General features: G+C 39.6%; 3 protein-coding genes across 4 annotated transcripts; 1 reads left to right on the top strand and 2 right to left on the bottom strand.

Annotated features, from left to right (window-relative positions):
• Positions 1 to 675: 675 nt before the first annotated feature.
• Positions 676 to 4,490, bottom strand: cUnh2orf68 (chromosome Un C2orf68 homolog). Its single transcript, XM_080893570.1, has 4 exons — positions 4,248 to 4,490; positions 1,784 to 1,899; positions 1,550 to 1,692; positions 676 to 1,463 (listed from the first exon to the last, which is right to left on the bottom strand). The coding sequence occupies exons 1-4, from the start codon at positions 4,355 to 4,357 to the stop codon at positions 1,341 to 1,343; spliced, it is 492 nt and encodes a 163-aa protein (XP_080749696.1). The 5' UTR covers positions 4,358 to 4,490; the 3' UTR covers positions 676 to 1,340.
• A 228-nt stretch (positions 4,491 to 4,718) lies between these two features.
• Positions 4,719 to 10,411, top strand: usp39 (ubiquitin specific peptidase 39). Its single transcript, XM_080893567.1, has 13 exons — positions 4,719 to 4,904; positions 5,200 to 5,278; positions 5,359 to 5,453; positions 5,539 to 5,675; positions 6,954 to 7,106; positions 7,196 to 7,421; positions 7,515 to 7,589; positions 7,936 to 8,003; positions 8,248 to 8,436; positions 9,357 to 9,499; positions 9,633 to 9,768; positions 9,896 to 9,982; positions 10,127 to 10,411. The coding sequence occupies exons 1-13, from the start codon at positions 4,844 to 4,846 to the stop codon at positions 10,178 to 10,180; spliced, it is 1,503 nt and encodes a 500-aa protein (XP_080749693.1). The 5' UTR covers positions 4,719 to 4,843; the 3' UTR covers positions 10,181 to 10,411.
• Positions 10,412 to 10,448: 37 nt separating this feature from the next.
• sftpbb (surfactant protein Bb) lies at positions 10,449 to 14,070 on the bottom strand. 2 transcript variants are annotated; one of them, XM_080893568.1, is made up of 11 exons: positions 13,887 to 14,070; positions 13,581 to 13,633; positions 13,392 to 13,469; positions 13,142 to 13,264; positions 12,877 to 12,996; positions 12,695 to 12,775; positions 12,424 to 12,607; positions 12,198 to 12,340; positions 11,919 to 11,999; positions 11,516 to 11,626; positions 10,449 to 10,947 (listed from the first exon to the last, which is right to left on the bottom strand). In XM_080893568.1, exons 1-11 carry the CDS (start codon positions 13,936 to 13,938, stop codon positions 10,903 to 10,905), a joined length of 1,071 nt encoding a protein of 356 aa, XP_080749694.1. In that variant the 5' UTR covers positions 13,939 to 14,070; the 3' UTR covers positions 10,449 to 10,902. The 2 variants fall into 2 exon arrangements, with proteins under 2 accessions (XP_080749694.1, XP_080749695.1); XM_080893569.1 differs by having other exon boundaries at positions 13,392 to 13,466.
• Between the last annotated feature and the right edge of the window lie 5,971 nt (positions 14,071 to 20,041).

Here is a 20,041-nt window from a genome sequence, read left to right as displayed (position 1 = left end):
TTAAATAATATGAGAACAGGTACAACTTCACACAAACTAATCACTCCTTTTGGTCACAAGATGAACATCTGCTTTGTCACAGAAAACTCAAGTTCATATTTTAGAGCTCTGCATAGCAAAATATAAAACTGCCACTTGAAATCTGAACTCTACAAATTAAGAGTTTTTCCTGTGTATAGGAGGCTATATATTGTTGGACAAGCAGCCCCAATGAGATGAGATTTCTGACAAAGCAGAGGACAGAAGCTCTGACTGAGGTGCACAAAGATCCTGAAATGGATACAAACCTAAGGTGCTACTCCATGTACAGCAACTTGCCACCTAATTCTTCATAGCCCCTCAGAGGGGGAAATATTAGAACAATTCAAAGTGCCCTTTTTATGGAAACTAAACTGTTTAGTAGGTCTCTGTAGAAAAATGCATTCTTTATACAGAAGTACAGAGTAAAACCTGATTTAAACAGAAGGAAAACTACAGCAGAGGTCTGTGTGGTTATATGACTGATGCTGCCACCTGCTGAAAATGTGATGTGAAACATTTGTCAAATCAAAGTGATGCCGTATTTTTCTATGTTCCAGTATTATATTCATGTTTAAAATCAGAATCTCTGTCATATAAGATGATAAGGAAAAAAAAAAAGTGGTGCTCAGCACCATAAAACTGGACAGCAATGCATGGCTTTTATACATTTTATATGTAAAGTGTCATTCTCAAAAAGATATTACAGTATCAAAAATAAGCCTCTCAACAATCCAAAATAAATCAGAGCACTGAAACCTACAGAACAGTTACCAACCCAACATCTACTAAACTCGGACTTCAAAACTAATTTCCCTCATTTCTTAAACACAGGATTGCTGACAGACCGATGATCAGCTTAAAACACTTCGCACAAAGAGTTCAAATCTTAATTTAACAAAACAGAATCTTTGTAAACACAAGAATCACAGGACATGGAGGACAACACTTTTAGGACTCTGTGCTGAAGAGTACCTGCTCTTTCTAAATGTAACTATTAAAAAAAAGTAACAATTTTAGAAATGTTCAGTCAACTTAAATGTGTCCTCAATATGTGAATCAGAGAATAACACAACTGTCCAAGGTCAAGAATTGCAATTAAACCTGAAAACAACTCCCAGCCATAAACTGTGCTCTTCCTTCTTGCGAAAAAAAAAAGGCCTGAATACAAGTCTCCATGTTAGATCTCTGCTGACAGTCACTCTAAATGATCCTTCTTATACCCTTAATGCACAAGAGTGCTCTGGAGGAGTGCAGAACTGCAAACGAAGCATTACTCCTCTGTGTGTGGAGCTCCTTTATGGTCGTAATCTGTTGATTGCTCAGCGTTTGTCTCGCCTTTTATCAATTTCCTTTCGAATTCGAACCTTCAGAGCTGCCCGCATGGCTGCATCCAGGATGTTCTTCTCTGCAACACGTTCTACCACCTTCTCAGGCTTGTCTTCCTTCAGAAACAGAGGGCATTTAAAGGAATTACACACAGGAAATGACCAAAGAGCTGAAAACACCATAAAAAGAAATCGGCATTAACCTTGTGCACAAGGATGGATGTAATGGTACCAGAATCTGCTTCATATTCAAGCCAAAAGAGTTCAGTCCCACTGGCGTCAGTCTCTGTGCTTGATCCACTCTCGTTTTCTTCAGCATCAGCACCGGCCCCTGGCTCTGAACCATCTGAACAATGAGCGCACACACACACACATTATCTTCCCGCTAATGGGTGCACAATCAGCACAAAAGTCAAGAGAAAGCACATCAGTCTTACGTCTTCTTCGAGGATGGTACACTTGCATGTCAGGTCGACGGGGTCTTCGAGGGGTTGTGGTGTGTCTCCGCCGCTGAAGCTCTTTGGCTTGCTTCACTTCTTTATCATAGTCATCTCTGGAGAAAGGGAATCAAAATTTTGTTAATGCAGAAAATATGACAACTTGGTTGTTCCATGGCATATGAATAAATAAATAATAAAAATAAAACCTAAATCAAGAACATGTAATAAACAATTTGTTCATTCAAAAAGAAAGAAAAGAAAAGATTAAGCCTCAGAAATATTTTTAACTCTTCCCTGTGATGCTCTCATTTTCATCTTACTGTTAATTTTACCTGGCTTTTTTTTTAATTACATGAAATTAATGCTAAAACAGCAGAATGAAACAACCGCATTTAGTAATAACCTGTCATGTGGACTACTATCAAAGTCACAGATTGCAGAATTCTCCATTTATTCAAACCCAAGCATTAATGGAGTAACACTGTTTTTTTAATTGTGATTTTTGACTTGACTAACCACTGTATACAGAGGTCACCTTTTAAATAAAATTGAAAGACACTGACAGCAAAATGCCCCTTTTTACCAGTCAGCCAGTCTTCAGCCAGTATTGAGAAGCTTAAATACAGGCTTGCAATGTAATTTGGGGATTTTCTTTGAACAGTCTTTTTGTGTGTGAAATGATTCATGGACATGATATCCATGCCTACATATGCATGTATGTAAATTTCTAACAGTTTGTTGTATAGTTCAGAAAATGCATTATGAAAGTAGGTCATTCCTATGTAAATTTGGCACAAAAAGTAAGGTCCATTATTTCTTTCTTGTAACAATCCACCTTGCAAATAAATCTCATACCGTTGGAAGCCTTTTTATTTGCCCTTCAGTAGTCCCACATTTCTAAGGAAAATGCATTTTTCCTAACATATGCATTGAATGATCAGCAGAGGTGAGTATGGGGGTTTTGCCATGAAAAACCTGCTAAATCTTCTCAATACCAAACAGCCTATTCTGCTATTGACTCTTGTTTGGTGTTGTCTACTGAACTAGATGATTTAGGTCTTAAATTTTTTTTTAGCAATTTTTTAATCCAAGAAATATGGGGCTATGCATGCAGCAGTAACCATACGCAGCCTCAACAGCTTGGCATCTTCTACGCTGGTCACCGGTTTGGTCCACATCCAAGCTGATCACATAACTGTTCAACAGGGTCAGGACTTCAGGTAGGACATTCCATCCTCTTCACTCCCAAAGACCGGAGCTGAGGTGGTCCGCTCTGTTGTGGTGACCACCATTTGCAGAATCTCATCTCAATATCTCTTGCCTTGAGATTGGCTCAAATTTTGGCAAGCCTCGTTTTTCCACCAAAGGAGATGCTGCCCCACGTTATAACACTACCTCCACCAAAAGCTGCTACCCTATCAGTGCAGCAATCATCACAGTGTCCCAGTGCACATGTTGCCAACAGCAGCGCAAATTTGCCTGATGGTGAACAGCAGTCATGGCAAGCCTCCTGGCAGCCCTATGACCCTGGAGATTGGCCTTGGGAGTCTGGTCTGGATTTTCTGGGTAGAGCGCAGTCAGTCATACTGTTCTGCAAACCTTGACTGAAAATCTACAGAAGTCTGACTTCTGTTCCAAAGTGCTGACAGGGTGAAGAAACAGTCTTCTTATTGTGTCGTCTTCTTGGGATTCCCATTTCGTCGCCTGTCTGACATCCTGCGTCAAATAGAACTTGGCCCTTAATTTGGATAAGGTACTTGAAGTTGCCCTATTGGCACGTACCCTGTAAGGTCCACGATAACAGGTGGTGCTAATCCGGCAACAACCAGACACCTGACTGTCTATATCCGGGGTACTAGAATCTCAAAACAAGAGTCAGTAGCAGAAAGAAACTGTTTAGGATTCACAGAGAAGATTTGCCAGGTTTTTTCATGGGCACATCCCACAAGTGGCACAATTTAAGAGGACATAAACAGACTTTACAGTGAAATATCACTTATTTTCAAAAGCCAAATACAGATTTTCCTTACCTTTTGTGCCAAGTTTACTTGCTATACTGAAATGCATTTCAAAGAAACCTACAAACAAAAACATTATAGAAGTGAAGTGATGTGTTTAATTGCTTTCCTAGTATTTTTTGGGGTCTGTCGTGTTTTCTGTCAAAAACAAGTTAAAAATGACCCCCCTTTTCACAGATGCACGCACTGATTGAACTCAGTTTTTTTCAGTATGCAGTTGTTCATCATTTTGCTTCTCAGCATCTTAAATCAAAACGAACTGGTCACCAGGCCTCTGCGACCTCCCCATATATTTTAGCTCCGAATGTAAAAGCGTGTATGTTAATAACAAGATAACATTCACTTAATCATAAAATTACTTTTCACTACTAATAACAACGATTATGTTTTTAGCTGAATGACCTATTGCACTAGCATACGCTAATAGCAGCTGAGGAACTCGCCTAGCAATCTGGTTCCTCCGGATATGGTGCAGGAAGCCGTGGCTCATATCCAAGCGGCCACCTGGTTTGTATTTCAGCTCGTGGACCCCCTCTTCTCTTAAAACATCCATTTCAGCAAACCGCTTCCAAACAAAGTCAGTATTTAAGCACTACTGATTGCAACAAGTCCCAATCAGAGCACTGTGAACGGTCAAAAAGCTATATAGCTACGGCTAACTAACGATAACATGTTGTCCAATTATAATGCTCCCTGAGTTAATAAAAATGTTATAACTAAATTGCACACCATAAACAAATACCCATACATGACAAACCTTTATATATATATTATATATATATATAAAAGACAAACAAAGGTCCAGTTAAAGTTTAGAAGTTAGGCAAGTTATTATATTAGTTTTTGGTAAGTGATTAACAGCGTGTATAGCGTTAGTAGGTTTTTAAACTCCGGGTTAGGTTTTAGTTTGCTGCTCCACGGCTACAACGCACAATCGCCGCGAGTTTCGAGGCGCACCGTGTTTGACCCATTCATCACTCCCTCCAAATAACGTAAAGTTTTAGCTTCTCCATTGTTTTGACGCCGTCTCTCTGCTGCTATGGTTTCTTTGAAGCGTGAAAGAGAGGTGGATTTAGATGATGATGACAATGAAGACGGAGGTAAGTATGTTCCTCAAACGTATGCCCTGCGTTTGGTTAGCAGTTAGCGTTGTTGTTAGCCAGTGGTGTGTTCGTTTTTTTTACTGGCCTGTCCAGTAACGTATAGACGGATCAATAAGTGTCTCCACTGTGTGCTAAAAACAACGATACCCATCATCTTAAAGCACCCAGTGTTTGAAAACAAGCATACCTCACAACATTAAAGCTAAGCTAGTTAGCATGTTTAGCTCATTGCTTTGAAATGTTGGTACATGGTTTGGCTTGACATTTGTTCTTGGGCCACTTCACGTTGCAGTGGCAGCCAAAGTGGGACGAGGACATGCAGTAGAAGACCGAAGAAGCCGCCACTGTCCTTACCTTGACACCATAAACAGGTAGGCCGGAGTAGACTGTGTATTGCTATTAAAGCTGTATTCCACCTCTGCAGGTGAATTCACGTCTGTCAATCCTGCAGGAGTGTGCTGGACTTCGACTTTGAGAAACTCTGCTCCATCTCTCTCTCCCACATCAATGTCTACGCCTGCCTTATATGTGGGAAATACTTTCAAGGTAGGCAAATTGACATTTTAACTGGGGATCAGAGACCCTGTTGTATTTGTACTGATTTGTGTGGGTTTTGTTTTGTTTTTTGTAGGAAGAGGTCTGAAGTCTCACGCGTACACTCACAGCGTACAGTTTACCCATCATGTGTTCCTCAATCTGCATACACTCAAGTTTTACTGTCTGCCAGATAACTATGAGATCATTGATTCATCACTAGAAGATATCACAGTAAGTAAAGTAATGTTTTTCATACTAAAACTAAAATTCATGTAATCTCACTGGCCACTTTATAGGGTACACCTTATTACTACAGGTTTGGACCCCTTTTACCTTCAGAGCTTGCTTATTAATTCTTCATGGCAGAAATTCAACAAGGTGATTGAAAATTCCTCAGAGAAATTGGTCCATTTTGACATGATAGTGTCAGACAGTTGCTGCAGATTTGTCAGCTGCACATCCATGATGTGTGGCTCCTGTTTCATCACATCCCATTGCTTTGAAATCTGGTGACTGGAGGCAATTTGAGCATTTAAACTCACTGGACCGTATTCACTTATCTCTGTGATCAGGATAGACAGCATTAGCTACACCAGAGGGACAGCTCAGGTTGAGCAGTTTAGAGGTGAAGTTAGAGACAAGTCTGAGGGAGGTTTGGACATGTGCAGAGGAGGGATAAGGCATATACTGGGCTGTAATGAGAAGAGGTGAAATTGAGGCAGATGATCCGCTGTGATGCCACCTAATAGGAGCAGCCGAAAGAAGAAAAAGAATCTACAGTGTAAATATATATCTATGCTAAAGGTTAAATTACATTCAAAATATTTTGACTTTAGTGACTTTTTTTTAAGCTGAATTGAGTGAATAAATATCTTCCAGTCTGAATTGTGACTGGATTGACTGAAGAAGCACCAGTGTTTTCAGTCTGATATGATACTAACCATGTTCTGTTTGATTTTGTCATTATTTCTGAGCTCTGGCTTTGGAAGAGTTACCACAAACAGCTGATTTGCTTACATGCAGCAGACTGTGACAGCACTGAGCAGCTCCTTCAGTGGGAGACTGCGGCACCCACGGTGTGGGACGGAGAGATTTCGCAGGTCTTTCCTCCCCACTGCTGTCAGACTCCATAATAAAGACTTTAACTGATCAAGCAAACACATCCATACATATGCAATAATACTAAGTGCAATAATCCTTTCTGTCATCGTTGTATTTTTACTCAGTTGTATATAGTATTTGTATTTGTATTCTATTTTTATCTTATTGTATATTTATTTTATTTTATTCTACTGTATATAGTATTTTATTTTATTCTATTCTGTACAGTTGTGTACTGTATTTATTCTTATTGTATTCTAATTTTTGCCTCATAACTTTTGCACTGTCCACTTCCTGCTGTGACAAAACAAATTTCCCACGTGTGGGACTAATAAAGGTTATCTTATCTTATCTTATCTTATCTTATCTTATCTTATCTTATCTTATCTTATCTTCTTCTCTCTACAGTACGTGCTGAAGCCAACTTTCACCAAGCAGCACATTGCGGGGCTGGACAAGCAGGGTAAACTGTACAGAGCCTATGACGGTACCACCTACTTACCGGGCATTGTAGGGCTCAACAACATCAAAGCCAATGACTATGCCAATGTGGTGTTACAGGTATGGATATCTACCACTCTAGATTTTATTAATTGTTGTACATTTTTTGAATAATATCCTCCCTTCTCATTTGTGTCTCTCTTTTCAAGGCTTTTTCTAATGTTCCACCTTTGCGAAATTACTTCCTGGAGGAGGAAAACTACAGAGGAATCCGCAGGCCCCCGGGAGACATCATGTTTCTCTTGGTGCAGAGGTTTGGTGAGCTGATGCGCAAACTTTGGAATCCAAGAAACTTTAAGGCCCATGTGTCGCCCCACGAGATGTTGCAGGCTGTAGTGTTGTGCAGCAAGAAGAACTTCCAGATTACAAAGCAAGGTATTGCTTTACATTCACTAAGTTGTACTTTCTGGGCTTAGGTAGGCTTTCAATACAGGTTTTGGTGCTAATTGATTGTTTTCTGTTCTGCAGGTGATGCTGTGGACTTCATGACGTGGTTCTTAAATGCCCTGCATGGTGCTCTCGGAGGCACAAAGAAGAAGCCATGTAAGTGGGAAAAAAATTGGATTTGACTCTTAAGTTTGGTTCTAATGCAGTAGTGCATCTTTAGCCTTCTGTTGTGATATTAAAAGCATCTTAAGGACTTTAAGGGTTAATTTAATTTGTATTTTTTTGATTCTCAAACCTTGGGTTTCATACAGAATCTGCAGTCTCTGCACAAAATCATATTGTGACTGTGCAGTGTGATGGACAAGCTCCGTGGACTATGACGTTTGCAGATGACATTGTGACTTGTAGTGAGAATGTAGAGCAGGTGGAAGAGATCACTTCGACGGTTCACCTCATTATGAGGCCACTAAACCTCCCTTTTCTTGCCCTTCTCCCCTCATAGCAATCATTACAAAAGCATTTCAAGGCTACATGCGGATCTTCTCCAAAAAACTCCCACACCCAGATTTGGTGAGTTTCTTGCTTGTGTTATAAGATAATTGTTTAACATATGGACCTGAATAAGTTTAGTAATAGAAAAACTTGACTTTATTTGTTACTTATTCAAATTCTTTTTAAGTTCTGCACTATTTAAGATTCAGTTCTTCTAAGAGTCCAATAGCATTTTACTATGTATTCTGTGAAAGTATATAACTCATTTCCTGTGAATTGAGTTGTTTATGTTTTGATGACTTTGATTTTTAAAATCTTACAGCCGCCAGAGGAAAAAGAGGCTCTGCTTACAACAGATGAGTATCAGGAGCAGATGTCTGAGTCTTCCTTTCTGTTTCTGACCCTTGACCTCCCAACTGCTCCACTGTACAAGGATGAAAAAGAGCAGCTTATAATCCCTCAGGTCCCTCTCTTTAACATCCTGGCCAAGTTCAATGGCAGCACAGAGAAGGTACCGATTCATTTTAATCCTACTGGCTTTGATAATCACTCTCACAAAGTAAAAGAGCTTGCAAATACTGCCATGTCAATATCGCAGTGGAGTGATCTGTACTACTGATGGCTGTGCAGTAATATAAAGTAGAAAGTGCAAAATTGAACTAAAGGTGTCAACACTAGGTGACAGTGTTTTATCAGAAACGGTTAATGTAGCTGACACAACTACAGCCTATATCTTCCTCTCTCCTCCACTGTGCTTGCACCGATGTGGAGAACAGCTGCGCACCTCTTGAGTTTGTGCCACACACTTAGTGTCAGAATGAAGGAAGTGCGCTGCGTATATCAAGCGCAGCATTATGCCCTCTAACATCCATGACGTAGCCACTGGGTTTAACAACTTTTATTGCAGAAAACCTGCAGTGATACAAAAGTTTGCATTGAAACTTAGGTTTTTACAGTCTATAAGCATTATTAGCTTTTCCGTTAATATCCACGAACTGGATATGTGGTGCAAAGCTTAGACATGTTTGTCTTGTTTTGCTCCTGGTTATTATTGCTTTGGTTCTTTGCAACCAAGCGTGATTTCTGTCTAGCATCATGAGAAGTTTCACCTTTCAGGCTGTTCTCTAGAATCCCTTTCCTTCCACGTCTGCCTCTACATCGACATTTCTCCTCAGGGCAGTCCTCGATGCTACAGCTAATGGCCATTCAGTCATGTGGTACAAATTGGTGTTGCATAAAAGTCCACTTAATTTGATTCAAAACAATCTCTTCCTCCAAAAAAAGAAAGAAAAATCTGTTGATAACATTAATTTTGAAAGGGTGTCTATTTTAATTGAAATTAGAGCATTTAAAGCTTAGTGTTACTTAGATGTGAGTTCTATTAATAATTGAACACTGAGAACAAATCTGTGTATTTTCCCTTAATTATAGGAATACAAAACCTACAAAGAGAATTTTCTCAAAAGGTTCCAGTTGACCAAACTGCCTCCGTACCTCATCTTTTGCATCAAAAGATTCACCAAGAACAACTTCTTTGTGGAAAAGAACCCCACAATTGTCAACTTCCCTATAACGTAAGTGCCATTCGTGTATTCAAAATGTAGCCTTGATCAAAGACATTATACTTACTGCGTGTTGTATCTCTTGTGTGTTCATTGTGTCTTCGGTTTAAATGACGGTATGTCGTCCCTTTGTGTAATTCAACAGAAATGTAGACCTTCGTGAATACTTGACAGAAGAAGCTCAAGCCACCGAGAAGAACACGACGTATGACCTCATTGCAAATGTAGTGCATGATGGGAAACCCACTGAGGGAGCGTACAGAATACATGTTCTGCATCATGTAAGCATCTAGAACTTTTTGGTACTGCTAATAGAATTAACCGAGCACGTTAATGCTTTTAGCCAAATTGATTTTGTAAACTGTGGCTTGTCTTAAACGGCATCCGTTTGTCTTTGTGTTTAATCAGGGAACTGGAAAGTGGTACGAGATGCAGGACCTGCAGGTGACTGACATCCTCCCTCAGATGATCACACTTTCAGAGGCTTACATCCAGGCAAGTCGACCACTCAGTTTTATGTGCAACATCCACAGTTTGAAGCAGACCATTGCATCTTCGGACTGTGATATTGACGACATGCGTTAATTGTTTAACAAGGAGTCCTTGTAGTTGACAGTGTGCTTTCTCCTCCCCTCTCAGATCTGGAAGAGGCAAGAAAGCAATGATGGAAGAAACAACCACATGGGGATTTAAAGTATTCCTCAGTGTGTGAATAACCAGAGGCTTTGTGATTGTCCTGGACATGAACTGGGTATTTATGTGTTTTAAAACAACAGAATGTTGAATGAGAGTGGCAAGAGAGCATCAGGGCATCCTTTACAACCACATGAAGCAAATGTCTGCTTGTTTTTTTTTTTCTTTTTTCCCCACAGTTTTATCTTTTTACTACTTGGAAGTTTCTAAATAAACCAGGTCCAGTACACATGTCTGTCTGCAGGTTACATTTTTTTTACACCACACCTTTGATATAATTTAATACCATTTTTATTCATATGTGGTCATTTGCAACAGCAGTCAAGGCAAGATCAAATAATGTTACAGAAGCAGCAGCTGTGTCGATCAGTCAGTAGTTTCCATTATATTCTTAGAGCTCAGCGTGTGGCTTGCAGATTTTCACATTGATAATAACAGCTATTGTAATACACAGAATAAGACTTACTGTTCAGCCTTAAACTAATGTTTCAGAATGAACCCCAGCCTCAGTGGGACACTTCATGCAAACTGGAAACTTCATGTGTAACATTCATAAGGCTTATTGACTGGAATATGGAAAATTTACCCATAAAACAGCAACAATAACAAAAATGTAAAAAACAAACAATCAGTGCATCACAGGTAGAAAACATTTAACAGTTGATCAGTTTAATAAAAAGTAGGTCACTGTGTGCACAAGGCTGCAGTCAGTCTGGCAGGCTTCACTCATTCTTCTTCCACATGTATTTCTCACAGTAGGCTTGATTCTGCAGATTGAAAACACAAAGATCTGAAACAAACGTAGCGTCTCACAGAGTAGCAGTCTTCTTTGTGTATGTCAGAGGACAGGAGAAGACATAATTAAAAGACACATTCAATTAACTGGTGATTTTAACATTTAACCTGGGGTAGACCCCAACCTGACCAGTCTCAGTGGATGGAAATTGCTTGTATTCTGATCAGAGAGGACATTATGTTACATGTTTGCCACAACTAAAACTCAGGGCAGACTGAGCTGTCTTTCCATACAGATCCTGATATTTATATAAGGAGTATTACTGATGCAATCAATAAACATAAAAAACTCATCAATAGGCTAAATTATTAGAAAAGAGAGATTGGAAGACTCTTTAACAGATAGCAAGGGTTTATCAAATACACAGAAGAGTAAGAGCTGGGTCCAGCTGGCGATCTGAAGTGTTTTTCTTTAAGATGGGATGCATAACTTTAGGCAGCCAGTGGCAAAATCGATTTAATTGCTGTATATTTAGTTTTCACATGGATGTTCATGTCTTTTATCATTTCACACTACTAATAATAAAGAATTTCACGTACACCACACTCCTGAGCAGTTTCAGCATCTTTGCACCAGTAGCTTGGTCCCCAGGTACAACGATTCTTTCCCAGCGGTTCCAGCTGCTTCGAGGCCACACACAGATCAGCTCTCTGCAGGACAGATGGAAAGAAACATCATGAGAACATGAACAACACCTAAAGAATGACAGCTGCTCATGAGTGGTGCCATCAAGTGGTTACTTGTGTGTCTGTGATTGATATTGCCCTGACTGGAATGATTCACATCGTAAATTTGCAGATCAGTGCACGTTTGTGAAGGTTTTAGTTGCTGAATTTCTGTGTTGCTGCAGGCTGTGGTAAAAATTTGAATTAGTGCTGATACAGGCTCTATGTTGCTATTCAGATGTAAACCCATTGACAATAACCTTTAGTTTATTCTTACTTCACATGCATGAGGATATCCCATCTGGTTTCCCAAGACCTTCTGCAGCCGTGAGCCGTAGATACTGGTGAAGGCTTCACACTGAAAAGAGAATCAACAGTATTATCGTGCTGTGACACTTTAAAGACTCGAGCGAAAGTCCAGACAAGAAGCTGAATGATCGCATAAAAAGGTTGGAGAAATTTACCAAAAGGCTCACTGGCTTCAAGTGTTTTAAAGTTCCATATAATTTGTAAAGAGTGTTGTTCTAAGAGTACCACTGTTAGCTGAGAGTCAGACCTTAGGGATGGCGGTAGGGTGGATGTCACACACAGACTCCAGGAAAGCATAAGTTTGAGCTTCAGTGGCGTTGAGGCCCTGGTGTAGTCGGCTCAGCGCAGCCAGTATGCGGCATGACTCACAGTCTGATGGGAGGAACACCTCTGGAGAATCAGCAACAGTAGAGCATTAATTAGGTGAATGAGGAAGTGAGCCAGGTCCAGTCTATACATCAATAACGACAAACCTGGAACCGGCTGCTCATTGAACAGACAGAGGTGCAGAAGACTGCATATCGTGTGAGGTGCAGCAGAAGACAAAAGGAATTCGACAATCTCGACGCCATATTTATTGATGAAATCATCACACTGGTCCTTATAGTGCTTGGGTATAAGATCGCAGACCTCCCCCATGACCTTCTTTATAGCATCCTGCAGGGCAAGAAGGACAAGGCAGGGTTTACACGATGTGATGGATGGTACGGTTCTTTAAATGAACCAAAGTAAAGAAAAGATGACCTCAGTCATGTTTTTGGGCAGCAGACTCTCCAGCTTCTTGATGATAAACAAACACAGGGTGCAAACTGGGTTGAGCTCGTCCTGGAGAGAGAATTAGCCGATAAGAGGCCCATTTCATAAAATTCACAAAGGTTTCACTTCACTTTTCAATTTATATTCGACTTCTGCTTTCTCATACTGACATCTGTCTTTGTTCCTGTGGCCAGTGTATCTGTGCCAGCTGCATGGTGGGAGAGTTTCTGCACTTTCTCTTTCTCGTGAGGAGCACAAAGTCCAAAAGCTGCACAAAGCTCTCCTGGTTTCTACAAAAAAGCAAAAACAAAAAAAAACAACAACCCCAAAACACAATATATCAAATATTTTACATCAAGTAAAAGGACTCTCAGAAGGCTTCAGTGTTTATGGTCTTCTTTCATAAAAAGAAGCCTCACTTGAGGTTAAACTCACCACGTGATCAGGGGTTTGATGCAGGATTTTGGGCAGGTAAGTCTTCACCTGTAAATCACACTCTGGCACCTGCTCTTCAGGGAGGCGGCGGCACAAAGCGTGCAAGCTTTCATATACGACTCCCTGCAAACGCATGGAGAGAAATATTACAAGGGTGTGGCGGCCACTTTATTTAATAAGCATTTCTTCAAGCCCAGTTCGTGTCGCGAGTAAAACAGTGAAGTGAAAGTAAAGTGAAACCGTTCTTTACCTTGGTATCGCTGCTGAAAATCATGTTGGCCGACAGCTGGATGATCTGGCTGCATTCTGGACAGATATCCAACGTCTGCTGAAGCCACAGTGACAAAATTGCTCAGTTTTCGCGCTTTCATGTTATGCAAACAGATACAGTTTTGTTTAGTTTTTTTTTTTCAATACATGTGCTCTTTTCGAGGCTTACCAGAGATTTCTGCTTTATGAATGACAAAGGGTCAGTAATAAACCTGGAGTCACCTTCAGTCAAAAGAGAAAAGAAACAGAAAACAAGACAGAAGATTGCAGGTAATGGCTTCAGCATCGGTTAGCATATAGTTACAACACTACAAGGGGGTTATACGTTTTCAATAAACAGCAACAACAGCCTGGTGTAAGTTTACATTATATATTGTATACAGTAGTATATAACTGAATAATGAATAAATGTCGTCTGGTGGGGGGGCGCAGTGATGCAGACATTAATATGATTGTGAGTAAACGTCCATCTTACCGGGCCACAGGGACACCGCGAGGATCACGAGAACAAATCCAGATGCAGACATGGTTTAAGCAGCAGAGGACAACACAGATCGGATAATTTTGACTAGAAAAACATCGGTGCAGCTGTTTGGGTTGCAGCGGAAGTACAGATCGATCGTCTTTACCCTATCAGAACGTCATGCGCAATGCGCAGGCGCCTATGGACTATTAAAGGCCATACGCTTCAAATTAAATCTCTAAACTTCCTTAGTTATCTATTGCAGTGATAAATACAGGCTAAGAGTGGATAAACGAACATTTTCCGAGCCTTGGAGGCGCATGTCTTTTAGGGGTGTCTGGTATAAAAACTTGACGCTCTTGACATAACATGAAAAGCAGAAGGGAATTGAGAGTCAAGGCTCCTTCGCCAAGAACGTGGCCACTTTTTGAAGTTTTATTTCAGGTTGTCTGGAACCTCCACTATAATTCACTCGGTTCTTCCTGTGCCCATGCGCCATGCCTCATCAGATTCAGTTAGTGTCAAACAACACGTATCACGTGCCTCTACCTTGGCTCATGAAGAAATCTAAAATGACCACCAGATGGCAGCAGAGCTGAGTAAATGTATCTGAGCTGAGGCCGGAGGGCGACAGAGCACTTTAAGAACTTATTCTGTTGAATAAATTACTGTAATAATCGTAATAATTACGATATGTCATAGACCCGAAAATACTGCCACAAGACGTAAGATTTAAGATTTATAAAATATATAAAAGCTTTATTTTTTATTTCACAACTATCGTTTTATTTAGTTTAGGGATTTCAAGCAAAGGCTGAGTGGAGGTGACCTAGGACTACAAATCTGTCCACACCAATATACTACTACTACTACTACTACTACTACTAATAATAATAATGATAACTTTATTTATTAAGGCTTTATGTATAAAGCACTTTCAAACAAAGTGCTGAACAGTTATTGAAGATAAAAAAAAAGATAAAAATAAATAAATACAAGCAATACAGAAAAAACAATACAATTTAAAAAATGATAACAATTTAAAAACTAATGGGCATAAAACTAAGACACACACATATAAAATACACGCCACACTTAAAAAGGGATCTATACAAAATAATTAGCCTCTTCTAGTTACCCTGCAAATAAGAGCAATTCCTTATCATAATTGTGAATATTACATTATGAAACCTGCAAATGAAAAATAAAACAGTCAATTAGTTGTTTGGTTCTGGACCCTTTTAGAAGTCTGCCCGTGCAATGCTGACCACTCCACTGTTTGCTTATTCACCCATTGTGTTTTCAGCAACTTTGCAATGAAGATGGAGCCCTTCATGATTGCAGGGTTCAAAATATAGTAAAGCATAACTTACTAAACTAAACTTAATTATGTTTTCTGGGAGACTTATTGAAACAGGAAGTCATTTAAATAGAATTAGTCTGACAAAGTGAAGCAGGTTGAAAGATTTTAATAAGCAAGACCTGATGCCAGGATCTAAAGAATCACCTGAGAAATAAATTCAGTGACATCTATCAGTCTGCAAAGGGTTACAAAGCCATTTCTAAAGCTGTGGGATTCCAATTTTCATAAAAATTGAGGAAGACAGACAGTGGGGCAAAAAAGTATATAGTCAGCCACCGATTGTGCAAGTTCCCCCACCTAAAATGATGACAGAGGTCAGTAATTTGCACCAGAGGTACACTTCAACTGTGAGAGACAGAATGTGAAAAAAAAATCCATGAATCCACATGGTAGGATTTGTAAAGAATTTATTCGTAAATTATGGTGGAAAATAAGTATTTGGTCACCTCAAACAAGGAAAATCTCTGGCTCTCACAGACCTGTAACTTCTTCTGTAAGAAGCTTTTCTGTCCCCCACTCGTTACCTGTATGAATGGCACCTGTTTGAACTCATCATCTGTATAAAAGACACCTGTCCACAGCCTCAAACAGTCAGACTCCAAACGCCGCCATGGCCAAGACCAAGACCAAAGAGCTTTCGAAGGACACCAGGAAAAGTATTGTAGACCTGCACCAGACTGGGAAGAGTGAATCTACAATAGGCAAGCAGCTTGGTGTGAAAAAATCAACTGTGGGAGCAATCATCAGAAAATGGAAGACATACAAGACCACTGATAATCTCCCTCGATCTGGGGCTCCACGCAAGATCTCATCCCGTGGGGTCAAAATGATCATGAGAACGGTGAGCAAAGATCCCAGAACCACACGGGGGGACCTGGTGAATGACCTGCAGAGAGCTGGGACCAAAGTAACAAAGGTCACCATCAGTAACACACTACAACGGCAGGGAATCAAATCCCGCAGTGCCAGACGTGTTCCGCTGCTGAAGCCAGTGCATGTCCAGGCCCGTCTGAAGTTTGCCAGAGAGCACATGGATGATACAGCAGAGGATTGGGAGAATGTCATGTGGTCAGATGAAACCAAAGTAGAACTTTTTGGTATAAACTCAACTCGTCGTGTTTGGAGGAAGAAGAATACTGAGTTGCATCCCAAGAACACCATACCTACTGTGAAGCATGGGGGTGGAAACATCATGCTATGGGGCTGTTTTTCTGCCAAGGGGACAGGACGACTGATCCGTGTTAAGGACAGAATGAATGGGGCCATGTATCGTGAGATTTTGAGCCAAAACCTCCTTCCATCAGTGAGAACTTTGAAGATGAAACGAGGCTGGGTCTTCAACATGACAATGATCCAAAACACACCGCCCGGGCAACAAAGGAGTGGCTCCGTAAGAAGCATTTGAAAGTCCTGGAGTGGCCTAGCCAGTCTCCAGACCTCAACCCCATAGAAAATCTGTGGCGGGAGTTGAAAGTCCGTGTTGCTCGGCGACAGCCCCAAAACATCACTGCTCTCGAGAAGATCTGCATGGAGGAATGGGCCAAAATACCAGCTACTGTGTGTGCAAACCTGGTAAAGACCTATAGTAAACGTTTGACCTCTGTTATTGCCAACAAAGGTTATGTTACAAAGTATTGAGTTGTATTTTTGTTATTGACCAAATACTTATTTTCCACCCTGATTTACGAATAAATTCTTTACAAATCCTACCATGTGGATTCATGGATTTTTTTTTTTCACATTCTGTCTCTCACAGTTGAAGTGTACCTCTGGTGCAAATTACTGACCTCTGTCATCATTTTAAGTGGGGGAACTTGCACAATCGGTGGCTGACTAAATACTTTTTTGCCCCACTGTACATGAAAATGTTCTTTTTTAAATTTACCGGCCAATTGAACATGGTTTGTTTATTCAAGTCTTTAAATATTTCAAGAATGTCCCCACAACAAAAATGACTTGAAAAACATGTTTTTGTAAGGTTTGGAGCTAAATGTGGAAAAATGTTGCTGTTAATTTCAGCATGTTTCAGTATACAAACAGCACCCTGCTGTCTCTGCCATTGTACTTTTGCACAGATGCCTTTTCATTTTTAACCCTCTAGATTAGTTGCTGTCCTCAGGCAACAAATTTCCATCTCTTAATTTTTATTTATTTAATAACACTAGACTGTTCATTAAAATGAGGAGCAGAAGAGGGTTGGAGGTGTGGGAATCCTTTTACGACACAAAGCTGTGAGGGCTGCAACCTCTGAGGCTAATCTTATCTTTATACGTGTTTAAATAGAAATAACCATATTAATAAAAAATATGTGCATGAAGTTGTAAAGAAGTACATCTACTTGTTTAAACACTGAATGTTTTCATTCATGGCAAATTTATGAGTATAGACCACTTTTATCAGGGCAAACACTACGTTGGTGCTTGTCAATTCTAAGTTTGTGGAGCACAGGAGAACCTGTGTGCTAAAGTTTTGAAAACTGAGTTTTGGAAATAGATTTGTATTCCCAGGTAAAAGAAACTAAAAAAAGAGACTGTGACTGAAGCCAAATCTGTCCTTATCTTGCAGGTGACAAGTCAACAAGTAATGAAACTTGGCTAGGTATGTGAACAGCTAATTAAAGCACAGATAGCCAAGAGCTATTGTTCCTGGTTGTGTGCCCATTTCAATGCATCTCTGTCATAACTAAGGGATTATCAGTTACATAGAAGTAAGTGTATCATAGTTTTAAATAAACACAGCAGTTACTCAGTGGCGTCGTCTGGGTTTCATTTACCCTAGATGCAGTAGGGCTGCAATATCTCACATGGAGCATACAAATACCAAAAGACAAGAACAAAAGATGTCTTTGTCTTTGACTGCAGTAACAATAATTTTCCAGGAATAACTTCCGTACTTTGCATGAGAGAGTAAAGGTGTCATTAGATTAAGTGAAATGAATATATTTTATCTATAATGTACGAACTTTTATTACTGTACATTTGTCATTTGTTCGATTTTTAAGAACATTATGTTGTGCTTAGAAAAAATGTTGAATGTTGGTGACAATACTACCTGCCCAAACCCCCCCACCCAACAAACAAACGAAAAACGTAATTTGATTGGCCTCTCTCATTTCTGATAATTTAAACTTTATTTATTAACATTATCTGAACATCTGAAGTTTCTGCTGCTTGAAATTTTATTTTGGTCATCAGGTGTAGTAATTTAACTTTATTCAACAGAATTAAGAAAGTTTTCACTGTCCTTTCATTTCAGAAAAGGAACATTATACCAACAGTAAAATATGGTGGTGGTAGTGTGATGGTCTGGGGCTGTTTTGCCCTAGTGAATTCTGCTGTCTACCAAAACATCCTGAAGGAGAACAGCAGGACAATGAGCTAAAACACACCAGCAAGTCCACCTCTAATGATGTAAGAAAAATGAAATGAAGACTTTGGAGTGGCCTACGTAAAGTCCTGGCCCGATTGTCCTAAACTGATTGAGATGTTGTGACATGAGCTTAAAAAGGTTTGTTTTCATAAAAATTGAGGAAGACATACATGAAAATGTTCTTTTTTAAATTTACCGGCCAATTGAACATGGTTTGTTTATTCAAGTCTTTAAATATTTCAAGAATGTCCCCACAACAAAAATGACTTGGAAAAACATGTTTTTGTATGGTTTGGAGCTAAATGTGGAAAAATGTTGCTGTTAATTTCAGCATGTTTCAGTATACAAACAGCACCCTGCTGTCTCTGCCATTGTACTTTTGCACAGATGCCTTTTCATTTTTAACCCTCTAGATTAGTTGCTGTCCTCAGGCAACAAATTTCCATCTCTTAATTTTTATTTATTTAATAACACTAGACTGTTCATTAAAATGAGGAGCAGAAGAGGGTTGGAGGTGCGGGAATCCTTTTATGACACAAAGCTGTGAGGGCTGCAACCTCTGAGGCTAATCTTATCTTTATACATGTTTAAATAGAAATAACCATATTAATAAAAAATATGTGCATGTGCATGAAGTTGTAAAGAAGTACATCTACTTGTTTAAACACTGAATGTTTTCATTCATGGCAAATTTATGAGTATAGACCACTTTTATCAGGGCAAACACTACGTTGGTGCTTGTCAATTCTAAGTTTGTGGAGCACAGGAGAACCTGTGTGCTAAAGTTTTGAAAACTGAGTTTTAGAATTAGATTTGTATTTCCAGGTAAAAGAAACTAAAAAAAGAGACTGTGACTGAAGCCAAATCTGTGTCCTTATCTTGCAGGTGACAAGTCAACAAGTAATGAAACTTGGCTAGGTATGTGAACAGCTAATTAAAGCACAGATAGCCAAGAGCTATTGTTCCTGGTTGTGTGCCCATTTCAAAGCCTGTGCTTAGAAAAAAATGTTGAATGTTGGTGACAATACTACCTGCTCAAACCCCCCCACCCAACAAACAAGCAAAAAACGTAATTTGATTGGCCTCCCTCATTTCTGATAATTTAAACTTTATTTATCAACATTATCTGAACATCTGAAGTTTCTGCTGCTTGAAATTTTATCTTGGTCATCAGGTGTAGTAATTTAACTTTATTCAACAGAATTAAGGAAGTTTTCACTGTCCTAGGAAAATTGGATTCAATCAAATGCACTTGATTTACTGGTCATCAGCAGGTGTGAACACCTTTATAAAATCAGAAGGTTTGGCACCTTGCTGGTCTGGAGCATTCATGCATCCTAACAGATTCAGGTCAGACCAATGCCCAGGGAAAATGGCAAAAATAAAATAACAAATTAAGAGCTACATCTCAGATCCACAGGTCTCATTTAGTGTG

Source organism: Rhamphochromis sp. 'chilingali' (assembly GCF_963969265.1).
Source record: "Rhamphochromis sp. 'chilingali' genome assembly, chromosome: 10".
In the NCBI taxonomy this organism is placed as follows: domain Eukaryota; kingdom Metazoa; phylum Chordata; class Actinopteri; order Cichliformes; family Cichlidae; genus Rhamphochromis; species Rhamphochromis sp. 'chilingali'.
The sequence above is the reverse complement of the archived record's forward strand: the minus strand, read 5'-3'. Positions and strand labels throughout refer to the sequence as shown.

Coding starts and splice junctions, on each gene's coding strand:
- cUnh2orf68 (XM_080893570.1), bottom strand. CDS start 4,357: ATGGATGTTTTAAGAGAAGAGGGGGTCCACGAGCTGAAATACAAACCA. Junction 1,693..1,783: donor GTACCATCCTCGAAGAAGAC/GTAAGACTGATG, acceptor CTCATTGTTCAG/ATGGTTCAGAGCCAGGGGCC. Junction 1,464..1,549: donor CATCCATCCTTGTGCACAAG/GTTAATGCCGAT, acceptor CTGTTTCTGAAG/GAAGACAAGCCTGAGAAGGT.
- usp39 (XM_080893567.1), top strand. CDS start 4,844: ATGGTTTCTTTGAAGCGTGAAAGAGAGGTGGATTTAGATGATGATGAC. Junction 5,454..5,538: donor ATGTGGGAAATACTTTCAAG/GTAGGCAAATTG, acceptor TGTTTTTTGTAG/GAAGAGGTCTGAAGTCTCAC. Junction 8,004..8,247: donor AACTCCCACACCCAGATTTG/GTGAGTTTCTTG, acceptor AAAATCTTACAG/CCGCCAGAGGAAAAAGAGGC.
- sftpbb (XM_080893568.1), bottom strand. CDS start 13,938: ATGTCTGCATCTGGATTTGTTCTCGTGATCCTCGCGGTGTCCCTGTGG. Junction 12,608..12,694: donor TGCCCAAAAACATGACTGAG/GTCATCTTTTCT, acceptor CTTGCCCTGCAG/GATGCTATAAAGAAGGTCAT. Junction 12,000..12,197: donor ACCCTACCGCCATCCCTAAG/GTCTGACTCTCA, acceptor TTCTCTTTTCAG/TGTGAAGCCTTCACCAGTAT.